The following is a 23,480-nucleotide window of genomic DNA, read 5'->3' on the forward strand; positions in this document are numbered from 1 at the left end:
ACCTATTTTCTTCAAGTCTGGGCTGTTTTTCATATGCTTTATTTCAGCTTGTAGGCAACCTTTGGATGTTTATTTTTTTTTTTTTACAGGCACTTTATTTGCAAAAAATCATTGTTAAAAGTGCATTGAAGATACTTGCAAGTTCTCTAAGTAAGACTGGTGCACTGGCAAACATTTCTCTAACTCACAGCAGGTGCTGCCATTAAAAATCTGCACTAACTAGTCAAGTACATGTCACATGCTCACAAAAGCTTCATTTTTGCAGGATGTTTATATATGCAGCCATTTATTTGTTAACATTTTTGAAGTATTGCACTTGTTTTAGTAAATGAAAAAAGATAATTGATTTTATCTGAGGCATCCTGTAATTAAGATAAAGTTATATTCCACTGTGGCTTAAAACTGTTACAGATGACTTTGTTCTCTTTGGCTCTTCTAAATTTCCTACTACTAAAGCAAGCTCTGAGGGAAGTAATGAGACAATACAGACTCATGTAACTAGATTACCCATCTCAACCAAAAACTCATCTGATTCTGCTTTTATCCTAAATTGTTTGTTTCTGCTTTAAGTGAAATTACTGGAACATTCTTTGGAAAGACACAGAAGTTCCTTAAAATAAATCTTAGAGAAGCTTGTTTGTTTCTTGAAGTAACAAAAGGAAATTATTCAGGAGAACTTATTCCAGTATATAAGAGATTGCAGTTTATTAAAAACTTATGGTGCAACTGCTTTAGAGCAGAGCAACCTGCTTGCCCATGTGTACCTATACGTGCATTGCAGATGACATTTTAGCCAGTCTGTATGTTCAAGCATTTACAAGTGGAATGATTATTCCATACTTTCTCATACATAAATCTCACTTATTTCAGAGTTTGCTATAGTAAAGTTTCCAAATATTACAGGCAGCACTTTCACTACTACAAGGTGAAAAGTAAGGAGTTTTTGACAAGAGCTAAAGGGTTTGATTTCTCTCAGAGAAAACAGATGCTGCTGCCTGAAGATTCAATTTAAAGTGATTAGGAAGCATATTGCCCTTCATTATATGCAACAAAACAATAATAAAGAAAAATATTCTGCAACAGAAGGCACAAGAAGTTTTTCTATCTTTATTAGAAGGTTGCTTGTGAAGTTTTAGAATAGTTATAAAGTGACTTGACGTTTCCATAGTCTCAGTCTTAGTTTAAGGCTCTTTCACCTTCATTCATAAAGTCTGACTATTAATTGCCTTGATAATTTTGTCAAGTTACACTTCTGCTCTTTAGATATGGCTACATGGTCATCTCCCTTCACAAATATTTTTCAAAACCTTCAGCAAGAGATGCACCTATACTAGATAGTAATCAGTGTTCTTCTCATACAGTTTTACAGTTTTGTCCATTTCACATTCTTTTTCTATATTCAAGGCTTCAACAATAGTGATGAAACCAGAGAACATTTTTCTTAAATTATTAGCCTATGCCTTAACCCTACCCAATACATTTTAGACCAAGCTTCAAAAGATTAGCCATCTTAAGTATATATGAAAATTCAGTCTCAGACCTCTAGTCTATACCCATATACACTCTTAACTTCTTCCTGCATTTAAAATATTTACAATTATTTTTTATTTTTTTATATATAAAATAAATAGAAAAGGGTCATATTTATATAAAAAGCATTTGGAACAAGCTTAAAATATAGAGAAATTGCTTTATTGAAAAGTGTGTCAAAACAGCTTTGCTTCATGTTCATGGGTGAGAATACCAGCTCTTGATAATTTTCTTGATAATTTAAGAGATTATTAGCACCATAAATGGACATAGATTTTTGATTTTAAAAGATGCGTGTTCGTGTAAGTAGTCCAAAGTATTGCATTTGTTTAGTACATAGGCTGACCATAAAAAGTTTCAACTCTTACGTGCCAAGTGCGTAAACCACAATGGACAAATTTCTTTAACATTTTTACCAAATTCATGGTCAATAGTGCAAGTGATCATGGCAGATAGCACCTTTTCAGATAAAGTATAAGATGCTTACATTATTGCTTTTTTTTTTTTTTAAGTACAGCTAGTGCAACAGTTTTTTATACAGTGAACATAGATTGCAGCGTCTTACAAATCACAACTCTAGCATATCATGGCATACAGCAAACTACAACACTGAGTTGTCACCCACTTAACCAGAATTGTTGACATACTAGAAAGTGTCACAATATCCTGGAGATTTTGCAATTTGAGAGCTAACTCTTGCTAATTAGAATTAACTTGCATAAAAAGGATGCACAGTTTGCAGACATCAATAGGTACTGCGGCACAGAAGGTCTAAAGTAGTACCATATTTTAAAATAGCGTTATGCTGCATGTGTTTGTAGAACTGGACCCCAAAGCCATAAAAAAAACAATTGAAAGTGGCCATAGATTGGTATCTAAGCATGCACACCCCACAGCATTCCTGTATTACCACCTTTGGTTCCTCAGCAGCCAATGACACTTCTGGCACAGGTTTTCCTAAGCTGGATACGTAGCTCCAATTAACATAAAAAGCTAGGAATTCAACCTAGGAGAAGTAATACAAGAAAAGCTGTTGGCTGATGACAACAGAACCATATTGCAGTCAGAAGTGATGTCCTGTGTTGTTTTTAAACAGAAACCTCTGGAGTTCTCTGCAGTTCTCCTTAAAGTCAGATGGAAATCGTAAGATCTGCAGCCCACAGATCGTTATTTTCTTTTTTTTCTTTCAGGTTCCTGGGTGCCTTACAAAACAGCCAGAACTCATCTTTACCACACTTCCCTTCCTGAATCAGTCAATAAACCAAAATGAACTTAAACATTCACAGAGCAAGAATTTCTCAAAGCAATTGATTTCTGACAAAGAAGCATGCCCCAGGATGGTAGGTTTTGTACTTGAAAATAATTTCAAATTGCAAGTAGTGCAAAGATGTGTCTGGCAAAAATACCTTTTGGCTTGATTCATAATTTTGAAGCTTTCTTAAATGTAAATTATTCTTCTGCACCACACCATTTAGAAGGTAGTTAATAGAAGCAAGTGAATAAAGATAGAAGCTCAAGGAAGCTTATGCGAAATGTAAGCAGCATTTTCAATGGCCATAAACTATGAAAAAATGGAATGTAGAACCAGCTTTTTCAGTAACAAAGAAGCCCTGATAACAAGTTAACCAAAGTAGAGGAGAGGCTGAAGTTCAGCTGTATTGTTTAAGGTCCATACAGATATAATTCACTGGGTGGAGTTGCAAGCAAGCAGGGAGATAAATTTCCCCGCCATATTCTTAGCACTCCTACTGTCCCCTAATAATTTAAGTATGCAAACAGACCCACTCACTTCAAGTTCAGCTCACACGCTGGATGTAATACCAGCTTACATACACTACAGACTTGAAACACGGCTCTCTGATAACTGGCTTTACAGCGGTCTGCCTTTTACAAAAGAGAAAAGCATGGAAAGGACTGAAGTGATCTTTGCTATACTTTCTGACTGCTGCTACTTTTGGTGCTGGGCCCTTGGTCTGAAAGAATCCCCAAAGGACAAGCAAAGATGGCTCAGTCTGTTATGCAAGTAAAACCCGGTCCTTTTTCCCAGTAAAAAGATAAACCTGTGTTCCATCTCCATTATTGCGTATGTGGAACAGACTACCCTGCACAGGCATGCTTGGTGCCTGGGTCACCTTTCTGCCTTGAGTTCAGAATTGTTTCTGACCACATTTAATATAAAAGTCATCTTCAGATACGTTTTGGCAAAAATACTTTCTGAAAATTAATCTGTTAGCACAAAGTAGATTCCCCTGTAAAATCTTCCCAGTTTCACCAATACTAAAAGACCTTATAATAGAGAAGGCAAATACAAGACCTGAAATTAATATTATATAGTCATGGCTTGAAAGATGAGCATTTCTGCTAGAGGAAACTCATGCACATAGACTTTATAAAATACCTCAGGCACTGTAGATAGAATAGAGCCACATTTTTTCCATTGACATTTACCAGAACTAAACTATTATGAACAACCATACAGCAAGTGAAGGACAAATATTCAGTGCTCATCTAGAGGAAAGGCAGTGCCAAGTGGTAGAACATCATTTGAAAACACAACATTTGAATACAGCTAAGCATAATAGTATAAATAAAGCATTTTTCTACTATGGTATAGTTAAGACTACCTGCAGCGCGCAACCAAAGAGTCACCTGAATTCTTCCAGCAACAGCTGTTTTGCCCTGTCCTCCTTTAATGGGTTGCATCTTTAAGTGCTGGCCCACAGCAACTAACCACAGAAAGTGAGCTTCTTAGAGTATTTGCTAAGTTCCAAGTCCCTAGGAATTAAAACACTTTCACTGAAAATGAGCTGTCTTCTGGTTTTAAGCAATAACTTTCATCAGGAGAGAAAGAATCCTCAACATCAAGACATATTTCAGATCCGTGCTAGAAGCTGCATAATTTACTACATCTTAAAACATCAAGTGTTTTATAACTAAAAGATTAGTTGGTGAAATAAAAGGTGAGTTCAGAAGCAGAACTTCTCTCCTGCAGCATTTCATAAGTATTTCAGGCTAGGCAGAGATAGCTTACATACTTTCTAGGTTAATAAGGTTTAAACAAATAGTTTAATCCATAGAAACTTGAGCCAACTAGGACAAGGTTCAGTATATTGTAAGTATCACAGCACTTTGTTCATGTTTCAAGAACTACTAGTGAGGAACTGCTCACAAAAGTTTTTTGTTTTTTTTTTTTTTCAAAAAAAAAAAAAGGTTATTAAGCATCTCCTATTCTGATGTTTTTCTTATAGGGGATATTTATAGGGGATATTATGGATGAGAACCAGTACAGCTGACACCAGACATGCATCTGTACTGTTAAGCACTTCACTTTATAGTGCCTGTTACTTTCCAGTCATACATTCTTCACAGCACTATTGCATGTAATTCAATTCTACCTTACTTGGAAGTTAATTGTAGTGGTAGTTTAATTTCTTGTAAAAAAGCAGTACTACGATCACTCCAATGTATTTATTCATCTTCCCTACTTTTTAAGTACTACAGATGCAAAGGTTTTCTGTTCAGTCTCAGTGTCTTGGCACTCTTCTCTCCCTTGCACTGGAAAGCATCATAAAGTAACATAAGAAGCTTAACTTACAAGCAGAATTACTTTGGTGGCATGCTGGGACATTTTTATGTGCACTTAAGCAGCAACACATTTGAATAGTGGCCAGAAGTATTTATTTTTAAGATCCTTTTTTTCAGTAACAGAAGTCCCATTAATTTTAGTGCCCAGTATAGAAAGCACTTCAACGTTTTAGTTTACACAGCACATTTTAGTGTTGTGCACCTACAGAAGACTCCTATGCAAGTCCAAAACATTTTGTAAAGATAAAGATGTCAATGGAGCTTTACAGCTGTGAAGTCAGCCAGAAACAAAAACTAGTTCCAAATATTTGTTAAAAAACCTGCTCAATCTAATGGGTGTATTGAAGTTACCCCATGAATCTTTAAGATAGTTTTGGTAAGTTAAGAAAAAGATGTGGGGAAAGTTCCTTGAATAGTAAGCAGACAGACTTCATCTTGCACTGAAATTAATGGAGCTGATCTCCAGAGCCATAAGTCGTACTTCATGTCTGCTGAAAAAGAGACAAAGGATTTGGTTCAGTACCAAACTTAGGCAGGATTAGTTATCTACCCAGACACTGATTATGGGAGAAAGTCAGTTTGAACAGATTGAGATTTAAGATGTGGGTAAGAGGATTTGCAATGATGTAATTAACAGAATTCTCTCTGTCTTAGAAGTATTCCAGAACTCAAAGTATTTTATTACTGATCTTTGTTTCTCAGTTATATGAAGGCTGTATTATCTTAACATTAACATAAGAGTCTTGATTTTCCTCCCTTTGAAAAAAATCCAGTGCTACAGGTCATAGCAAATGTTTAGCACAGCTTTTTGTTACTACCCCAACTGTAGCTATCTTTCCAAGAACAGTGAAGAATGATTAGCATCTAGTACCGTTTACATCCACAAGGGAGTGCTAAGCACATAGCAGACATCTCAATTTACAGTGCTTTCAAGTGTTAGTCATTTCTGACATTGGAATTAAGCATCTGCAGCATGACAACATAGCAGCACACTTTAAATGCTGAGGTTAAGCTGTTAAATGCAGCTTGGCATTTGAATTTCCAATAAATGTTGGATTAAAGTTAGGCAATGCAGAGCACCCAGAAGCATTCAAATCATGCTGATAAGCCAGGTGTTCAAGTTTAGCTTTTTTTAAGCGCCTAGAAAGTTCAACATGTAGATAGATGCTCTTCAGTAGAGAGAAGGAGCATTTTATTTATAGCCATAGTACAGGTGCAGCTCATGACATCTAAGATTATCATAATTCCAGGAAAAATAACATACTGCTAAACAGCAGGGCATATATAGCCCAAATATGCCTAGAATCAAGTGACCAATAAGTTACATGAATCCCAAGATCCTCCTGTTCTTCTCACCCACCGCAATCCCCTTCCCTCTTAGGAGAGAATTGTTTTCAGCTTCATACAGTTCATATATAATGATCACTATATGTTCTTAAAGTTTTTATGTACCAGCTGTGTTTTGGATTGGATGGACTACTACAGCTGTAAGCACTACTGTAGCATTACTTACCCCCTTTCATCACCATATATATAGGCCCCAAAGTCTTCAAGCACATCGGTGTTAACTTTGCAAGAACAATTTAAAGCCATAAAGATAAAGGATTTTTTTTTTTTTTGTAAAGTAAACACACACCTTTTTGAGGTGTTCGATACAGTGGAGAAAAGCTGAGCACTTAAGGTGGGATTGAGCCAGAACAGGAACCAAGTATTTTGTGCAAGGGCTGCCACTTACTTTCCTTCTGCATTACCATAGAAATTTCTATCAAATTCAGCAGCAGAATGAAAGCTCACATTGACCAATAAAAGCAAAATCTTTTCATTCTGTTTACTCCTTCCATCAGTAAGAGTTTCCTGTGCAAAAAAAAAAAAAAAAGAAACCTAATCCTGCATGAAGAAATTCTACTTAGTGGGTTTTCTGTAAAATATCTGCCGAGACATAGTAGTGGCTATGCAGATGATTAGTTAGCTATGTTATCAAAGCATTTATCATTCAGCCACCGGATGAAAGCCACTGTTTAAGCTCCTTACTGGAATGCATTGCATCATGTTATTTTTAAGGCATGGTTAACACTAGTGAAATTCATTCACGATTTTCTAGAAGGTAGTATTACAAGAAGTGGCTTAACATGAACATATTTAAGATACCAAAGCCTAGAGTTCAACTTCAAAAAGATATTATGCTCTATGAAGTTATAGTGATCCAACAAGCATCTTGGGAGATTTATAGACTGTCATTGAACTAATTCAGTGGTACAATAATAAAAAAGGACTTTTATGCAAGTGTTTTGATACCAGCCTTTTAGCAGCTCAAGATCTATAAGGAGTAAGCAAATGACTGCATAGGTATGTCCATACACACGCAACTTCCAGGGGCATATTAGAAAATTCTGAGAAACTTACTTAACATAACAAAACCAAACATCAGCAGAATTTCTTTCTTAACTAAGTTTTGCCAAGGATATATTGTAAGGAACATTGTTTATTGTATTTTACTTTGATAACGCACAAAAATATTTGAAATGCACATTAATTCTCATGTACAACTTAGTTATTGATCCCCTTAACTAAAAAATCATATTTGAATACTCTATATTGCATTTTAATACTTTAACTGGATTCTTTTTAAAAACAAGTTGTCATTATTTAAACTATGTCCACACTTGTTACTCAGTTCAAGACATTCTTAAAATAAACACCATTTCCACCTCAACTCTTAATGCCGTTTTTGCTTTGCTGTCAGGATTAACTGAAGACTTGGAAATGAAACTGAGTTAACTGCAGAAATGAATACAGACAATGAGTTGTTAAGCATGGTATGCTAGTTTTCTACTTTGCTTTTTTCCCCCCAACAATACAAAACAAAAAGCAACAAGAACCAGGTAGCTGTTAATTTGCATTTTTGTTACATGTTTACACCATGGCAGTTTCCTACATTCTCAGCCAACAAGCTCATATAGCCATTTTAGTTGGACTAAAACCCTGGGGGAAAAAAAAGGGATTTGCATGAGTTATACCCCAGTTAAATTTATTATGAAATGATTTTAGGTAATAATTGAAGAAATGCTACTGTTGTTTTTATTTACCTCATGTGTTTTTTTCCAAATAAGTCACAGAAATATGTGCCAACAGGTAAAAAAAAAAATAAACTCGATGCAGAACTATGGCTCCCAAGCAAACTTGCTACATAGTTTCAACAGGAAATAGCTACTAAAATTAAAAGTTCATTTTAAATATAGCCCCATTTCAGACCCAGTCTCTCAAGCGGTGAGATCAACAGGACTTTGCCTGAATTATCAACAGTATGATCACTCTTTTCAGATGAGTGGTTTTGGTTAACATGTTTAACTACACAGTGTGTGCTTTTGTGTATATGCATATACATACACCAACAGTCACTGTATAGCTCTAACTGCAGTTCGGCCTTGTGTATAGACTTAGACTTTGAAATTATGTCCTTTTTAAAAAATAATGTTTTAGGCTCCTTGAGCTCTGATGTTAGCAGCTATTCCTAACTTGCAAAGTTATCTGGTAGCACAACAGTTTAAATATAAAATATTAATAAAATGTAAAAATTGATATAGAGTATATGGAAGGTAATAGTGGTAGTAGTATTTTAGGGTCATAAGATATTCATGCCCACAGCATGTAGAAAATATTCAAGACTTGCCTCCAGCTCTACTAGTCACATAAAGGTCTTACCTTCATTAGCAAGGATAGTGCAACAAACCACTTCCCACAACTGTGTTATTTTTTTGTATACTTCAATACACTGATATCGTGCTTTTAGAGTTTAGCATGTGTCTGCCCTTACACTCCAGATCTCTCACGATGACATTTTTGGGTGCTTCTGTGGATGAGCGAGTTAGTAATGAAAGTGTTAATGTGGTCTTTGGCACCTCTATCACATTAGTAAAGCAAAGTCTTGCTCCATTTTCTTTCAGGAAATGTCCCATCAGTGGTGCATTCTACTAGCACTGAAGAATAGGTCTGTACAGTGTGATGATAGGAAAACATTACGAAACGGCAATATATTCATCTACAATCGTCTTTCCAATCAATTGCACAGAAGTTTGGTCCACTTCTTCAGTTAGCATAGTCCTCTTAAGAACTTTGGTTACAGCATTAACGTTTTGGTAAAAAAAACAGAGCAGATGCTTTTCTTCAAGTAGATTTTTCATTGTCTTCTCCCGTCTTCTGAACCCGTGAATACTTTTTGCATGAAGATTTGAAGCAGCTGGGAGGCCAAGATATTGGCCAGGAGAAGCTGCAAGGAACAGAGCCTTGCACATTCTTCTCAAAGAAATAAAATATTGGGTACCACCATGCTCGAGAGAGAAAGTTTGTCTGTGAAGAGACCTTTAGAGTCTTCATTGACAGAAGTAGGTAAGGAGAAAAAGGACACAAAAGAGACAGTCAGTTTAAAGCACTAATAATCATTTAAGACCAAAAAAAGCAATATTCACATGCATTATCTGCAAAGGCATATTGTCTTGCAAAAATGCAGGTAAATACATTGCATTTAGCATGGAAAAAGACTGATGAGTACTCAAGTAGGCTATAATACAAACATATACTACAAACTGAGCACCTTTAAGAAAGGGATACTCTAATGCTATACAGTTTAGGGAGACAAAGCACTCAAGTTTTTTTGAAGGAGAGTCTTTTCAGGCTTGTCATGTTTCCATTGATGACTACTAGTTGAAAACCAGATTAAAATGTCAGTTCAAGCCCTTTTATGTTCCTACGCTCCTACTTGAAAACACTGAAATCAAATAAAAATATCTTCTGAATAATATACTTTTAAATGACATTTACAGTAGAACTGCCAATGGAATTTCAAGATGGTGTAGGTAAATGACATTTCTCACCAACCTAAACTATCTACCATTGATTCATAAGCTTAGATAATCAAGGGCTATTCTGAACATCCACAACAGCAATAAAACATTGAAGTTCAAAAAAGTGTTTTTAATGCCAAGATATCGGGAATGTTTTTTAGAACTTCAATCCCAGATTAAAGAGAGATTATCAAAGCATTAAATATTTACTTAAACCATAGTAAAGTCAAACTCCTTGATAAACTTGCTTAAACTTCAATACTGGCCTTCTAATTTTTATTTCAAAATTAAGGACTAATTTTGGCCAGTCAGCAGAATTAACAAATGCAGGCAATACATTGATCCTAAACTTATTTGCCACTCACCTTTTCATTAGCCATTGAGTGGTACCACCAGAAGAGCCGTGTGGTGATGTAGTAAGCGATGATGACATCTACAGTATAGTGTTCATGAGCAACAAGGATACAAATTATTCCAGCAGCACTCATCAGCCAGCAGATTAAGTGATACCACCAGAAATGACGTGGTGAATCTGTAAAAACAGGGAGGTAAAGGGAAAACAAAAGCAAATATATATTACTATAGCAATCCACAGTGGGTTAAGTTGGATTTTTTTTAAAAAAAGGTAAGACTACTAAATTTTAAAGCATAAAACATTTACAATGAACCCAAGTGAACCAAAGCTGCCACTAGAGGCAGACGGACCATCACCTGTTTTCTAGTCAATTTAAGTTTCAGTTAACACCAATTCTGTTTTCCACATATCCTAGGAAAGTTATTTTACTTGGCTGCTCTGAATCTCCCATCCTTTTTTAAGTCTATACTTGAGGTAGCTTTCATTCAAGTCCAATGTCTAGAACTGATGTAAACTGAGCAGAAAATCACAGATGGAACAGGAAAAAGACACCTGTACTTTAACTCCTAGGTTTTAGCTACTTCACTGAGATCTCTACTTTGCAAAACACTACAGTGTACGGGGAAGAACAGTGCAAATTTAACCTTTTTTCATTAGATATTAGTAAGTGGGAGCAAAGCTATTCTTCAAAATGTATTTAAGCCACTTTAGTGGCACAGTTCCTTTCCCTTTCTCTCCCCATTGAAAAATGTCTTGGGTGTCACAAAGACCATTCGTAACTTCTGATGGGCTAACAGGCTTTATTTCACTTGCAGTGGGAGGCTTTGGCACCCCTTCCCTTGTGGTCCTATGGTCAGCTTTTAATTTTACACACCAGCAGACTAGTTACTGTTCTCAAACCTACCCATCTACAGTTTGATATAGGCCTGTGCAAAACAGCAGCTGTAAGACTTCAATTTCAGTGCATATGCCAGAACAGTAAGCTTTCAAGTCCTCCATAAACATTACAGACAAATTCATACTTACTGATTAAAAGAAGAAAAGAATAGGAAGCCAAGTCATTTCAGAAAGTTGAAACCAGCCCCAAGCAAGACACAAAAGGCTAGAAATATAAATTACTATTCTGGGAAAAAAAAGTTGGAGTATGGGGGAAATAAATGAGGCAAAGGATAAAAAAAATGCAAACAAATCCACTAAACTGGAAATAATAAAAACCTCATAATGCATCTAATACTGAAATTTGTCATATCAAAAGAATGAGAGAGCATCTCATTGAGAGAGGATCAGTTATAGAGCACAACCCCACATAAATATGTGCTTAATAGTCGGGCAGTAAAGGACACCTTACAAGAATTTGAATGACACAAGTCTTTTAACCCTTTGTGATAAAAGCACGAGAATTACACTATCACTAAATAATGTGTTATCTGCACCTGCCCTTGTACTAAATACATTGAAGGATATGTGAACAGCATTAAGCTGCAGATACATCCACAAACTAAGACATAAATTTGGTTTCAGGCCATTTTCCTAATACTGTACCGGTAATTTTGATGAGTTATATATGCCATTCCCTCAGTACTGTTCACTTTACACAGGTGACCAAGGCCTAAGAGTCAGGAGATTAATTATCTTAACCCTATTATAAAATCTTATAAAATCATCTTGCATCTGCAGATTTCAAGTTTATAATATTACACAGACATTTTTAGATGTCTTTAAAGGCAGAACATAGCATTGCAACACACCTCTCCCTCAGCATTTTAAAAGAGGGAGGCATTCATCTGATGGTAGCTAGTCCTATTTGTTTCAGTGAAAGTTACACATTTCCATGAGCCAAGCTAGCATTTGTGTAGTTTGGGATGTTACACTAAGAAGATTCCAGTTCCAAACATGCAAACTGAAAAGGAAACTCCTCACTACTCATTTATAAGCAGACAAGTTACAAGGACAGAAGTATTGCTTACCATATATCAGACTCAGACTCCAAAGCTGGCACTCAGTTCTGCAGAACCTCAGCTGATGCTGTGTGAGCAGCACAGATAGATTCCTCACCCTCCCCATGCCCAATAACACTAACACTATAAAGCAGAAGGGGAAGCCGTAACCCCATTATCTCCTGTGTGCTTGCCAAACTCTTATCAAATTTAAAGTCATAAGGAACAGACTCTAGAAGAAGACATCCAAGGAGCAAAAAAACCCACATCACTTTCCGCTGTTTGATGTAACTAAAATACTGCACACTTAGAAGAACATTGCTTCTGTATGTAGAAGCAGTTTGCAACGACTGTATGCTCAAGCCACAGAAATCCCTTCAAACCAAAAACAAGTCAGCCTGCACAGAGCTAGTCTGCAGTGTGTTTTAGCCAAAATTTGAATAACCTGTCAATGAATAATTAAATGCTGGCTTGCTTCAACCAATCACTTTATATAAAGCTCGAAGTAAAACGTCTAGTCACAGTAAGCCCTTAAAACCCACACCACTTTTACTATAACTACATTCCATTTTCATTCTGCAAAGTTGCGACTCGCATTTTCAAGCATCTAAGCGTACAATCTGTGTGGAGTTGACCAGTAACTTTTGGAGAGCAGTTTGACATGCACTCCTATCATGTGCTTTCCCAGTGCAACAGATACAAACAACAAAAGTGTGTTAAATACGCTGTTACTTACACTCTTTGATGAACAGGTAGATCAGTGTTAGCACTACAGTGTGACCACTAAACAAAAAGTCTCCACAGAGGATGTGAGATCCAGTTATGGACAGACCACCACCAGATATCAGTCGCAGGATCCTCTGCAACTTTGCCTGAGAATCTCCATTCAACTAGACCACCAAAAAAAAGTAAAACAAAAGTTAAGATAAAGGGTAAATTACCTGAAAACACTTGTTAATAAAATTTTTATGCAAACTTATGTTGAGTTAGGGAGACAGGAAGAAAAGGACATACTGATATTTTCTTTGTGTTCCCACCCCCCACCCCCAAACTCTAAACTTTGTAACTCAATCAATTTTATATTTACTATCTCAGTCACAACTTACTCAGATTTATAGGCTTTTTTTAAAAAAAAAACATGCATTCAGATCAGGTCTTTACTTCACACAAGTATTTGGCAAATGCTCACTTTTACTCAGTTTCACCTAAAGTGAAGGTTAATTCTAGGGGAAAAAAAAAAATCATAAAATGGTTTGGGCTGAAAGAGACCTTAAAGATCATCTAGTTCCAACCAACAGTATCATAAAGTTTTTTGTTTGTTTGTTTTTTGTTTTTTTTTTTGTGTTGTTTGTTTGTTTTTCCAAAATTAGAGAAATATTCACAGGGACAAAAAATCCTGAAGAGCTATCAAGTTTCTCAGAGTTTGAGTAAACTGTCTTGTTTCAATGGCAGTAAAGTGTCTTTGCTGCAAGGATGTTTAAGATTCCCTTTGTTTGCCTCTTCCCACCCTTTGATAAAGCCTGCAGGCAAAGTAATCATGCAAGCTACTACAGCAACATAGTTGAGGGACTCTACAACAGTGATGTAAATTAAGCTTTTTCATAACAGAAGAACATAGTGGATGAACTATTTAAGTCAAGTTCTTCCAATTGGAAAGACTAAAACTGAATAGACGTGTTTAAGGTTGATGAGATCCTACCCAAAAAGGTGACAAATTCACTTTAGTGAATGGCTCTACTGAGCCATAATGACTCAGGCAGAGATTAAGACAAGTATTAGGAAGTAAGAGCTCTTACCTTTGGCGCACACTGAAAATGCATTCCAGGCACAGGTAAAGTGGTAACATACATAGTAATACAGCGGTACAGGTACAAAGTTCCTATTATAAAAAAAAACCTGCGTCCCACTATTGATCTGAAAGTAAGGGAAGAGTGAAAAAAGGATTAACTACAAAGGTCACACGCAGGATACACATGTAAGAGTTAAAGAGCTCTAGCTTTATTAGATAGCAAAATGCACAGAACTAAAAAAGCAGCCCCATCCACTGCTCCTTGCCTAAACACTTCTCTAAAGCACTACTTTAAGTCGAACACTAAAAAGTCCTTTCTTGAACATAGTAGGATACAGCAACTACCACCAAGTTCCCAGCAAAGTTAACTACCTTAACATGGCCTCAGTCTGATTTAGGCATGCAATTTAGGCATGCTCTCAGGAAGTTTCCCTTGACTCAGTGACCTTCTCTTCTCATATTTATCTTAAACAAATCAAGACAAGAGAACAGCTTCTAGTCTAGCTGCAGAAGACAGTGGCTTCTTCCTCAGATGTGTAGAAGTTTTTTTTTGTTTTGTTTTTTAAAGTATCACTGATTTCCTCTGTTTAAACATAGCCATTTCAGTAATCCCAACTCTGGAAAGCCCAATCCTGTAGGAAGTTTGAGGAGTGAAAGTACCCAAACTACAATTCAAAAACACTACATGATAAACAGGAGAAAGCCACATCTCCGTATCCAGCATGGACACTGGAGCATTTTCTAATAGCCATCCCTTCATCATTTTCTGCCAGACCTATTTTACCATAAAGCTACATATTCTACTGTAAGCTTTCTTCTACTACCCAAGTTAAAAGATGGAAACCAATGCTTTGTAAACAGAGAGAAAGAAACATAACTACTTACTTATATCTTAGAAATAACCACTGGAATATCCATAATCCAACTAGTATCATTCCGTTTATTTCTGATACGGAAAAAGCCCATTTCACACGATCAATATAATCAAAAAATTTATCAGGCAAGGGAGGGCTAAGCTCCTTCGGAGGTACTCTCTCATGGACCACAGTGATCATGACAGTTGTTAAAATCAAGTTGAAGAGAGCATAGACAAAGGCAATGCCTGTTTTCCACCATTCCAGAGGAAATTTGTTCCTTGACTCAGCAGGCATAGCAATCTGGATGTAATCGGGATATTTCTTTGCTGTTTTTCGCAAGCCATTGGACAAGCCCTTTGGTTTGCTATTGCCATTTTTGTTCTCCTCACTGACTGAGAGAGTAGGTCGTGTGTAGCCATTAGAAGCATCATTGTTTTGACCCTCCATATGGTCTTCAAGCTTCGCTGTCTCAATAGTATTCATTCCCAAGCTGTATGGCCCAAACTGGGTGGGTTTCAGTGACTGTTTTTCCAGGCTCTCTTTAAAGTCTCTCACTCCTCAAAGTCCAGTGTTCTCGTTCCTAAATGATTTTTGATTACTGGTACAATTCTTAAAATGAGTCCATTGTGCTGAAAGATACTGTAAAGCAAGTTGTGGAGACAGCTTTTTCACTAGAGCTGTATCATCTGCAAAAAAAAAATATTCAGGACCTTCAGAACTATTAATGTGACAGTGAAATCTTAGAAATGCTTATTATATATGTTTACATCCATTTTACATATACAGTCAAAATGAAACTAAAGGTGATACTATAAAATAATTCAAGACTTGACTTAAAGTTACAGTTTGGGCTTTTTCTTTTTTAAAAGGACAAGATGCACAGACCTTAATCATCACAGCTCTCACTTTAGTTGTCAGAATTAAGACTAATCCACGTGTGCAGCAATTCTGAACTTTATCTGTCCAGGGCATTTTGTACAAAATAATCACTCCTGTTTGACAATACAGTTACTGTATATTAACACTGTTTATCCATATAGATCACTCAGCCAATCTTGTTAGTTGAGATGATGAGACAAAAGAGAAAGCCACTACAGGATTTTGTTTTGTAAGGCATAACATCAGATTATCTAGAAAATTCACTCATGGATAGTTCCATTAAATATCCTTTGAACTACAGGTATTTCAACCATAGCTGTTGTAGTACCCACTAAATAACATCTGGATTTTCAGAGAACTGATAAATATTTCTGAATTAGATTCTTAGTTATGGTAAGCTATATGTAGAATAAAATATGAGTGGTCTGTATTTTTCCATTGGTTTACATAAAAAGGGGTCTAAATAGATGTTTTAAACAGAAATGAGTGGCAAGATTCATTATTGTGCAGAATTTATTTCATGCTGTATTTAACAATTCAGGAAAATCCATCAATTAAAAGTATCCATTAAAGTTTTCACTAGGTAAGTGAAAGCAATTTTCTATACTACTCTCTACAGAGAAAGAAAATGTAGTTCACCTCTACAGAGCCAGAAGTAGTTCCAGTTGAAGCAATAGCCAAGTTTTGTCTTTAAAGTTCTGTGATACTGCTTGCTTACAGTTGTAGCATACAGTTTTTATTCTGTTCAATTCCCATTACAAAAGAAATAATATACAAAGTGTTCACTGTCTACCTAATTTTTTTTATTACTTCTCTAAGAGGAGAGCCCAACACTACCACCACCACCTCACACCTGCATGCCAAAAGAGGCTGCTGCTGTAATGCTGTGTTGTGTGTACAGTTCAGTGATTAGGATGGTAATGAGGAGCTGCCCATCTCCTCATTCTGTCATAGACCTTTTTTTAAGAGAAAGCTGGAAGCTTTGGGTTCGATTTTTTTTAAAAAAAAGGTATTTAACATGGTTAGCACATAAATCCTACTGATATTCTATCTATACTTCTTACAGCCTAATGACAAAGTGGCTAATTAATTGATGCCAAATAAGATTCATACAATTAATCCCAAAATATTTAAGAAGTATTTCTAAATTAACTTCTCAGTGGTGTCTCCAGAATTCACCATCGCTTGTTGGCTTTTTCTAAATCCCTATCAAGTGCACGAGAAGCTACACACAAAGCAAACAACTCTCCCACTTGCAAAAGTGACAACCCAGAGAAAATGTGATTTTCCTCCCTCTTATTCTGACAATAAGTTCTGCTTTCCTACAAGAAGGGGATGCTTAAACCAACAGCTGGGCAACAACTTCATTGTGGTGCTTGTCAAAACTAAGAATATTCTTTCAGAGCAGATGTTAAATCGGTAGTCATACTAGAGTAGAAGAGCATTTCAACTTTCACACGTACTCATCTTCACACATTCCTTTCCCTGTCTACTAAAGACAAGCATAAGACCCAAGACTTCAATGATGATACAGAAAAAACACTTCTGCTGTAGTGTCACATCTACAGACCGATAAATGGAGATATAGCTAGAGTTAAACCTTTGCTACTTTAGTGTTCAAAAGTCTTATGCCATTGGTAATTAAATGATGCCTAGAAAGTAGTACCCTTGCATAACTGTTTCTTTAGACTAGTCAAATCTGCATTCATATGCATGTAACGGTACAGAAGTGTGCTGATGTTTTATCACAGCCACACAAACACAAAAAAAGCTTTTTCCTCAGTTCAGCTGTTTCCAAGAACAAGGCAGAGAGACATTTTACTGTTAATATTTAATTTCTGTGTAAGGTTTGTACTCTTCTGTATTCAAATCCAAATTCCAAGCAGAAATAACAGTTTTTCAGGTTTTTGGAACCCTATGTGAGCATTTGAAAGGAAGGAACAAAATCTGATCTTCATACACAGTGCAAATCTCAAATTGTAAGAGCAAGATACTAGGGAGGAATTTGTGAGAGCATGCTACAACTTCCCCCTGTTTAAGTCAACACTGTACATGTATTTTGATCAAAATGCATATCACCTGTTGTTATGAATCAGTAAGTTTACTGGAACCAGCTGCAGTGAAAAATTAAGATCAAGCTTGAGGGGACAATGGAAAAAACAGCCCACTTGATGCCTATTTCAAATTTATCATTGTTTGCTTTCCCAGTTTTAATGAGATCTGATTCCAGAAGCAAAGAACCCTAGCTCCAATTAGGCTGGTCATCATACAGCAAGTTCCTTTATGTTCACCTCCTCAATATCTACCCTCTAATTAAACAGGTTAGAGAGAGCAGTCCATTTCCAATGGCTAACACCTGAAGACCAACAAGAGAAAACAAGTTTTTATATGCTCTGCTCCAAAAGGCATTATGTCACAGAAAAAGCAGTTTGAGTGTCATTAGGTAAAATTGCTGAGAGATAAACATGGTGATGTTTTGCTCCTGCATGATTCTTGATTTAATTGCAAGCATCATAGCCCAGGCAATGATTTCTGTCACGTTCCCAGAAAATGGATGGGGGAAGACAAAAAATCATATGCCAACTGTTGCCCTCTATTCCAAAAACAATGAAAAAAATAATCATCTCTTTTAATGAGCAGAGATCATAAGTCTCTCAGGCTCACACCATTTTTACTAATAGCAGAAGTATACTGTATGATAGACTTATTATTCTATAGACAGAACAGTTGGAGCCTAAGCCTCTTCATTTATGAAATCTTACAAGCTGACTATTCCTTCCTGATTTCTAACAGATGTATGTACATCTCTGAAAAGTATGCACATCCCCAACCTGAAAATATGAAGCATACGTTAGTATTCATTTAAGACCGTACAACATGCATGGGAAGACTGCATTCCACCAAAAACACCAGTTTTAATCCTCAAAATACAACATTAAATAAGGATCTTTTTAAGAAGTGTAGTCATTCAGCACCAGTTTTTCCCCTCAGAGCTTTAAGGTAACACCAGACATTAATGGAGCATTACACTAATGCAGTACTCATAAGTGAAGTCACCCTTTTGTTTCCTAACATTTAATCTTCATCTCATATACCTGTTTAAAGGATCACTAAATCACTGCAAACAACCTACTCTGCAAGCTGCAAGTCACACTCCTTTTGATCACTGAAGATTAGAAAGAACATAATGTCTTGAACTCAATACATTGAAGAGAAAAATGAAGAGTCATAGGTCACAGAACTAAGAATTTAACTTGGCAGATTCCCTTAAGAAGCTATCCTACAATGGAATCAGTCAATTTAACGGGTAAATCCGTCACATCACAAAATTCTTAGAACTGAAAAAAGCACTCCCCGACTCAACTAAGAAAACATTACAAGCAACCTGTTTCATGGTACCTCTTCAGTGGCTGCTGCAAGAGCGACAAGAAGCATGATGTGGCTGGACTCCTCGTTCCTCTCTGGTACACTGTGGTCTGACAGCCTTGAAGCCCACCTCCAAACACTTCCTGCTTCTCCAGAAGGGGTTAGTACAAGCAGGAAGTGCTCAGATGTTCAGACATTCCTGTTAAACCTGTCTCGGGATTTCTCTTAACTAGCACCATGGTGCAATCCGATCCCCCCAGTGGAAAGGGTACAGGGATACTCAAGAAGCTTCTCACTTAAAAGCAGGGAAAAAAAAAGGTTCTGCAAAACCTTGGTTTCCTACAATTACAGACTGAGGTACAGCACACTTTCTCAAAGTTGAAAGCAGTGACTGCACGGTTGCTATACTAAGTCCTCTTTGTTTGTTTACTTTATGGATTAAAAACCTAGTATCGTCAAAATGTCTCCCTGAGTCAGGCAAAGTCCAGTTCCAGCTGGACCAACAGATACCTGCAGTTTCATTCCACTACCCTCACTTCCTGCAGAAACCAAACTAAGCTGTTGCACAAGTCATTTTTACCAGTGAATTACATGCATTTTGGGACTCTACAAGCAAGGGAGGTTTCTTTTTTTTTTAAAAAAGGAACCACCAGTTCCACTTTATTGAAAGAGAACATCAAGGCAAAATATTCCACTGCCATGCCAGTAAAGGTTCTGATTTGTATCTTCTTTCAAATGTAACTTCTTGAAGCATCTTTCAACATCAGAAGTGTCTGAACATCAGCAACATTATGACTCCGAGATTCAAGTCCACACAAAAACCACCCCATTCTTTGTAGGCCTTCAGGTTTTGAAAATGCTTATCATTGTTGTCAGCTGACATGATGTAAAAATTATGCTAGAACAGAAGACGCTGAGAAAAATGTTCCTATTTCTGTCACACTTGTGGTTTGTTTTCATCTTGTCTTGCAGTTTCAAGTTCGCTTCACTTTGTGCCTGATGTTGCAGAACAGTTTACGAAGGAAGGTTTGCTTTCTATTTCTCCTCCAAGCCAGATTTTAGCTTCACCCCTCCAACCAGTGGTAAAAAGATTTAGAGAGATGCAGTGCTCAAGGGTTTATTTTAAAATCATATGTAAAATATCCAGTCTTGGAGAGTACCTAATTCCATTCTCCTACCACATACCTACCCTCAGCTTTTTCTTTCAATTCTTATACTTTCAAATTATTTTTTCAATTCCTAAAAAAAAAAACAAAAAACTTAGATGAGAATGCATTGAAATTAAAAATAAATCAGTTTTCTCCTAATTAGAGAAATTGACTTCCACTGGATGGACAAGAGCCCCTGTTTAATTTTTGTATCTATAGACTTTCATAGAATTGGTTCACAATCAGCTAAGTTCGTGCAGCCCTTTTCAACATGTGTCACAGCAGTCGCTGATGGGGAGATCAGCAATCAAAACCAGATGCATTTTGTATCCTGAACAGTTGAAACATCTGAAGAATGATGAGTTTAATGAAAAATATCAAGTACTTCTCAGTACGCAGTCAACTTATTTGTGGGCAAAAGGAGGAAACTACTTACTACCACTAGTAATTTAAATAAAGGAAAACTATTTTCAAACATTTAATGACACCCACAGAAGCCTTAAATATCAAACAGCATCCTAACAACAAAAGAATGATGACCTAACAACCTAGCAGCAGAGCAGCCTCCAGGCTTTTATATTAAGTTATTAAGCAAAAGCAATTATAACTACAGCTTGCAGGAAAGAGCAGCGTTCCTTCCTGGTACTTTGACAGGACTGCAAGGCTTATCGATCCGCTATTTCTGATGTCTCATCAGGATTATTTCCAGCTGAGTGAAGGCTGTGGTCAAAACTTCGTTTACACTGAAAGCTCAAGGTGCTATATCATCTGGTCTGTAGGAACTCAAAAGCTTCCTTTCCCTCATAGTGCCTTCTCAAGCTATTTTTCTCATATTCTGAAAGAAGGTAGAAGCCTTATTGATGAGGGAAACAAGAAACAAAAACAAAACCCACCCTTGCTGGAAGCACCTAGGGGTAGACTTAAGACTACTTCAATAGCTAAGCAGCAGGCACCTGCTTCGCTACAGGACCATCCTGAAAACCTTCAGGGTTTGGAGAAATAAATTTAAAAAAATTAAACAGTTACTCAAAGCTACAGAACATTCACTGGGAGTGGAGGGGACATGACTCAGACTTGAAGACAGCCGAGTAACCCGAATGGATAACTGGAATTCCTGTGAGGCACACACCCAGGTGCTAAGAACAAGGTTTCTTTTTGGAACCAATTTAATATTTTCTAAAGATAGACACGTACCATCATCAAGAAGCACAGATTTTCAACCAGCAACGTTCAAACAGAAGTAGCTATTGCTAAAGTGAATAGAGTGTACCATCAGTAAGTTTACAGATGACACCAAGTTAGGTGCGTGTCTCAATCTACTTGAGGGTAGGAAGGCTCTGCAGGAGGATCTGGATAGGCTGTACCAATGGGTTGAGGCCAACAGTATGAAGTTCAACAAGGCCAAGTGCTAGGTCCTGCACCTGGGGCACAACAACCCCCAGCAGCACTACAGGCTGGGAGATGAGGGGTTAGAAAGCTGCCTGGCAGAGAAGGACCCAGGAGTATTGGTTGACATTTGGCTGAATATGAGCCAGCAGTGTGCTCAGGTGGCCAAGAAGGCCAGCAGCATCCTGGCTTGTATAAGCAACAGTGTGGCCAGCAGGTCCAGGGAAGTGATTGTCCCCCTGTACTCGGCTCTGGTGAGGCTGCACCTCGCGTACTGTGTTCAGTTTTGTGCACTACAAGGACACCAAGGTGCTCTGGCAAGTCCAGAGAAGGGCAAAGCTGTTGAGGGGTCTGGAGAACAAGGCTTATAAGGAGCAGCTGAGGGAGCTGGGGTTGTTCAGCCTGGAGAAGAGGAGGCTCAGGGGCAACCTTATCACGCTCCTCAAGTACCTTAAAGGAAGGAGGCTGTAGCGAGGTGGGGGTTGGTCTATTCTCCCACGTGCCTGGTGACAGGACGAGGGGGAATGGGCTAAAATTGCACCAGGGGAGGTTTAGGTTGGATATTAGGAAGAACTTCTTTACTGAAAGGGTTGTTAGTCACTGGAATAGGCTGCCCAGGGAAGTGGTTCAGTCACCATCCCTGGAAGTCTTGAAAAGACGTTTAGATGTAGAGCTTAGAGATATAGTTTAGTGGAGGACTTATTAATGTTAGGTCAGAGGTTGGACTCGGTGATCTTGGAGGTCTCTTCCAACCTGGACAATTCTGTAATACACTTGGAGGAAAAATGTAAGTGGGAAAGACATATAGAGAGCAGGGAATCTTAATGGATTTTCTTCCTGGGCTTCTAATTGCTCCCATACCAGCATCTCCTTTCTGCACACCCCCCCCCCACCCCCCCATCCATCTTCGATTATTAAAGAAAATATTTGACTGGGGTACAGCTTTAAATAAGTACAGGAGAGCTTGTCTACATTTGGCTCTTCCTAGTAGAGCTTAACAGGTAGTTTTATTTAGGTTGTTAGTTGCATGATTTTCACATAAAAGATCATTTTCACATAAAGTTAGCTCACAATTACTGTCTCTCACCCAATATTTGGAACTTTTATAACATCCATCAAAGTATTTTAACTTCTGGAATTTATCAAGGACTGATTTGTCACAATTTTAGCAGGTTCTCCAAATAAGTAGTTCTTAATGTGCTGTTCCAAAACTGAACTCTCATACTGAACAAGAGTGTTCAAAATAATAAGATATACTTTATCATTAAAGATACATACACTCACGTACAAGATGCCAGTTTCTAGGTAGTAGTATTTTTAAACTTAATTCACTTTTTATTAGGTTTGGCTCAAACATGTGATGCAGCTGTAACATATTCTTGTCTTTGGTAGTCACAATAAGAGGATCGGGAAGTAAATTACTCCAGAAGTAAATTAAGCAGCTGGAGATAACCCAAGAAAAAGTTACATTACTACCTATATTGCAGCAGGAAACAGGTGTTAGTAGTTGATATTGCCTTTGGTCAACAAAATTTTTAGGATTAACTTGGGGATCAGAACAAGAAAAGAAGCTGGGTGTTCTCTGCTACTCTGATAGCAGTAATTTAAGATTTAGTTAGTTTTAAGCATTCCAGGTCTCCAGTTTTACAGCAGCACTTCCTCCATCCTTTATGTATGCCTCAAACTGCACGTAGATCACAGAAAACACTGCTAAACCAAATCTGTGCAAAGTACACTTAGGTATGAAAAATAGGACTGAGCTTAATAGATTTGCTTGTTATACTTATTTTGCTACAGTAAAAATATT

At 37.1% G+C, this 23,480-nt stretch overlaps 1 protein-coding gene across 5 annotated transcripts in view; it reads right to left on the bottom strand.

Moving 5' to 3' along the window:
* Positions 1 to 1,670: 1,670 nt before the first annotated feature.
* The window catches only part of SGMS2 (sphingomyelin synthase 2), a 39,339-nt gene continuing 17,529 nt past the window's right edge, over positions 1,671 to 23,480 (bottom strand). For 3 of the 5 annotated variants that reach the window (XM_035324037.1, XM_035324036.1, XM_035324038.1), the window contains exons 2-6: positions 14,923 to 15,580; positions 14,045 to 14,162; positions 12,985 to 13,138; positions 10,322 to 10,488; positions 1,671 to 9,483 (exon numbers count right to left, since the gene is read on the bottom strand). In XM_035324037.1, the coding sequence (XP_035179928.1) occupies positions 9,280 to 9,483; positions 10,322 to 10,488; positions 12,985 to 13,138; positions 14,045 to 14,162; positions 14,923 to 15,377 (1,098 nt within the window). In that variant the 5' untranslated portion in view covers positions 15,378 to 15,580 and the 3' untranslated portion in view covers positions 1,671 to 9,279. Of the gene's footprint in view, positions 9,484 to 10,321; positions 10,489 to 12,984; positions 13,139 to 14,044; positions 14,163 to 14,922; positions 15,581 to 19,172; positions 19,412 to 20,898; positions 21,123 to 23,480 lie in introns of those variants that run through there. The other 2 variants (XM_035324040.1, XM_035324041.1) reach the window with 2 other exon arrangements.

Source organism: Oxyura jamaicensis, chromosome 4 (assembly GCF_011077185.1).
Source record: "Oxyura jamaicensis isolate SHBP4307 breed ruddy duck chromosome 4, BPBGC_Ojam_1.0, whole genome shotgun sequence".
Lineage (NCBI taxonomy): Eukaryota > Metazoa > Chordata > Aves > Anseriformes > Anatidae > Oxyura > Oxyura jamaicensis.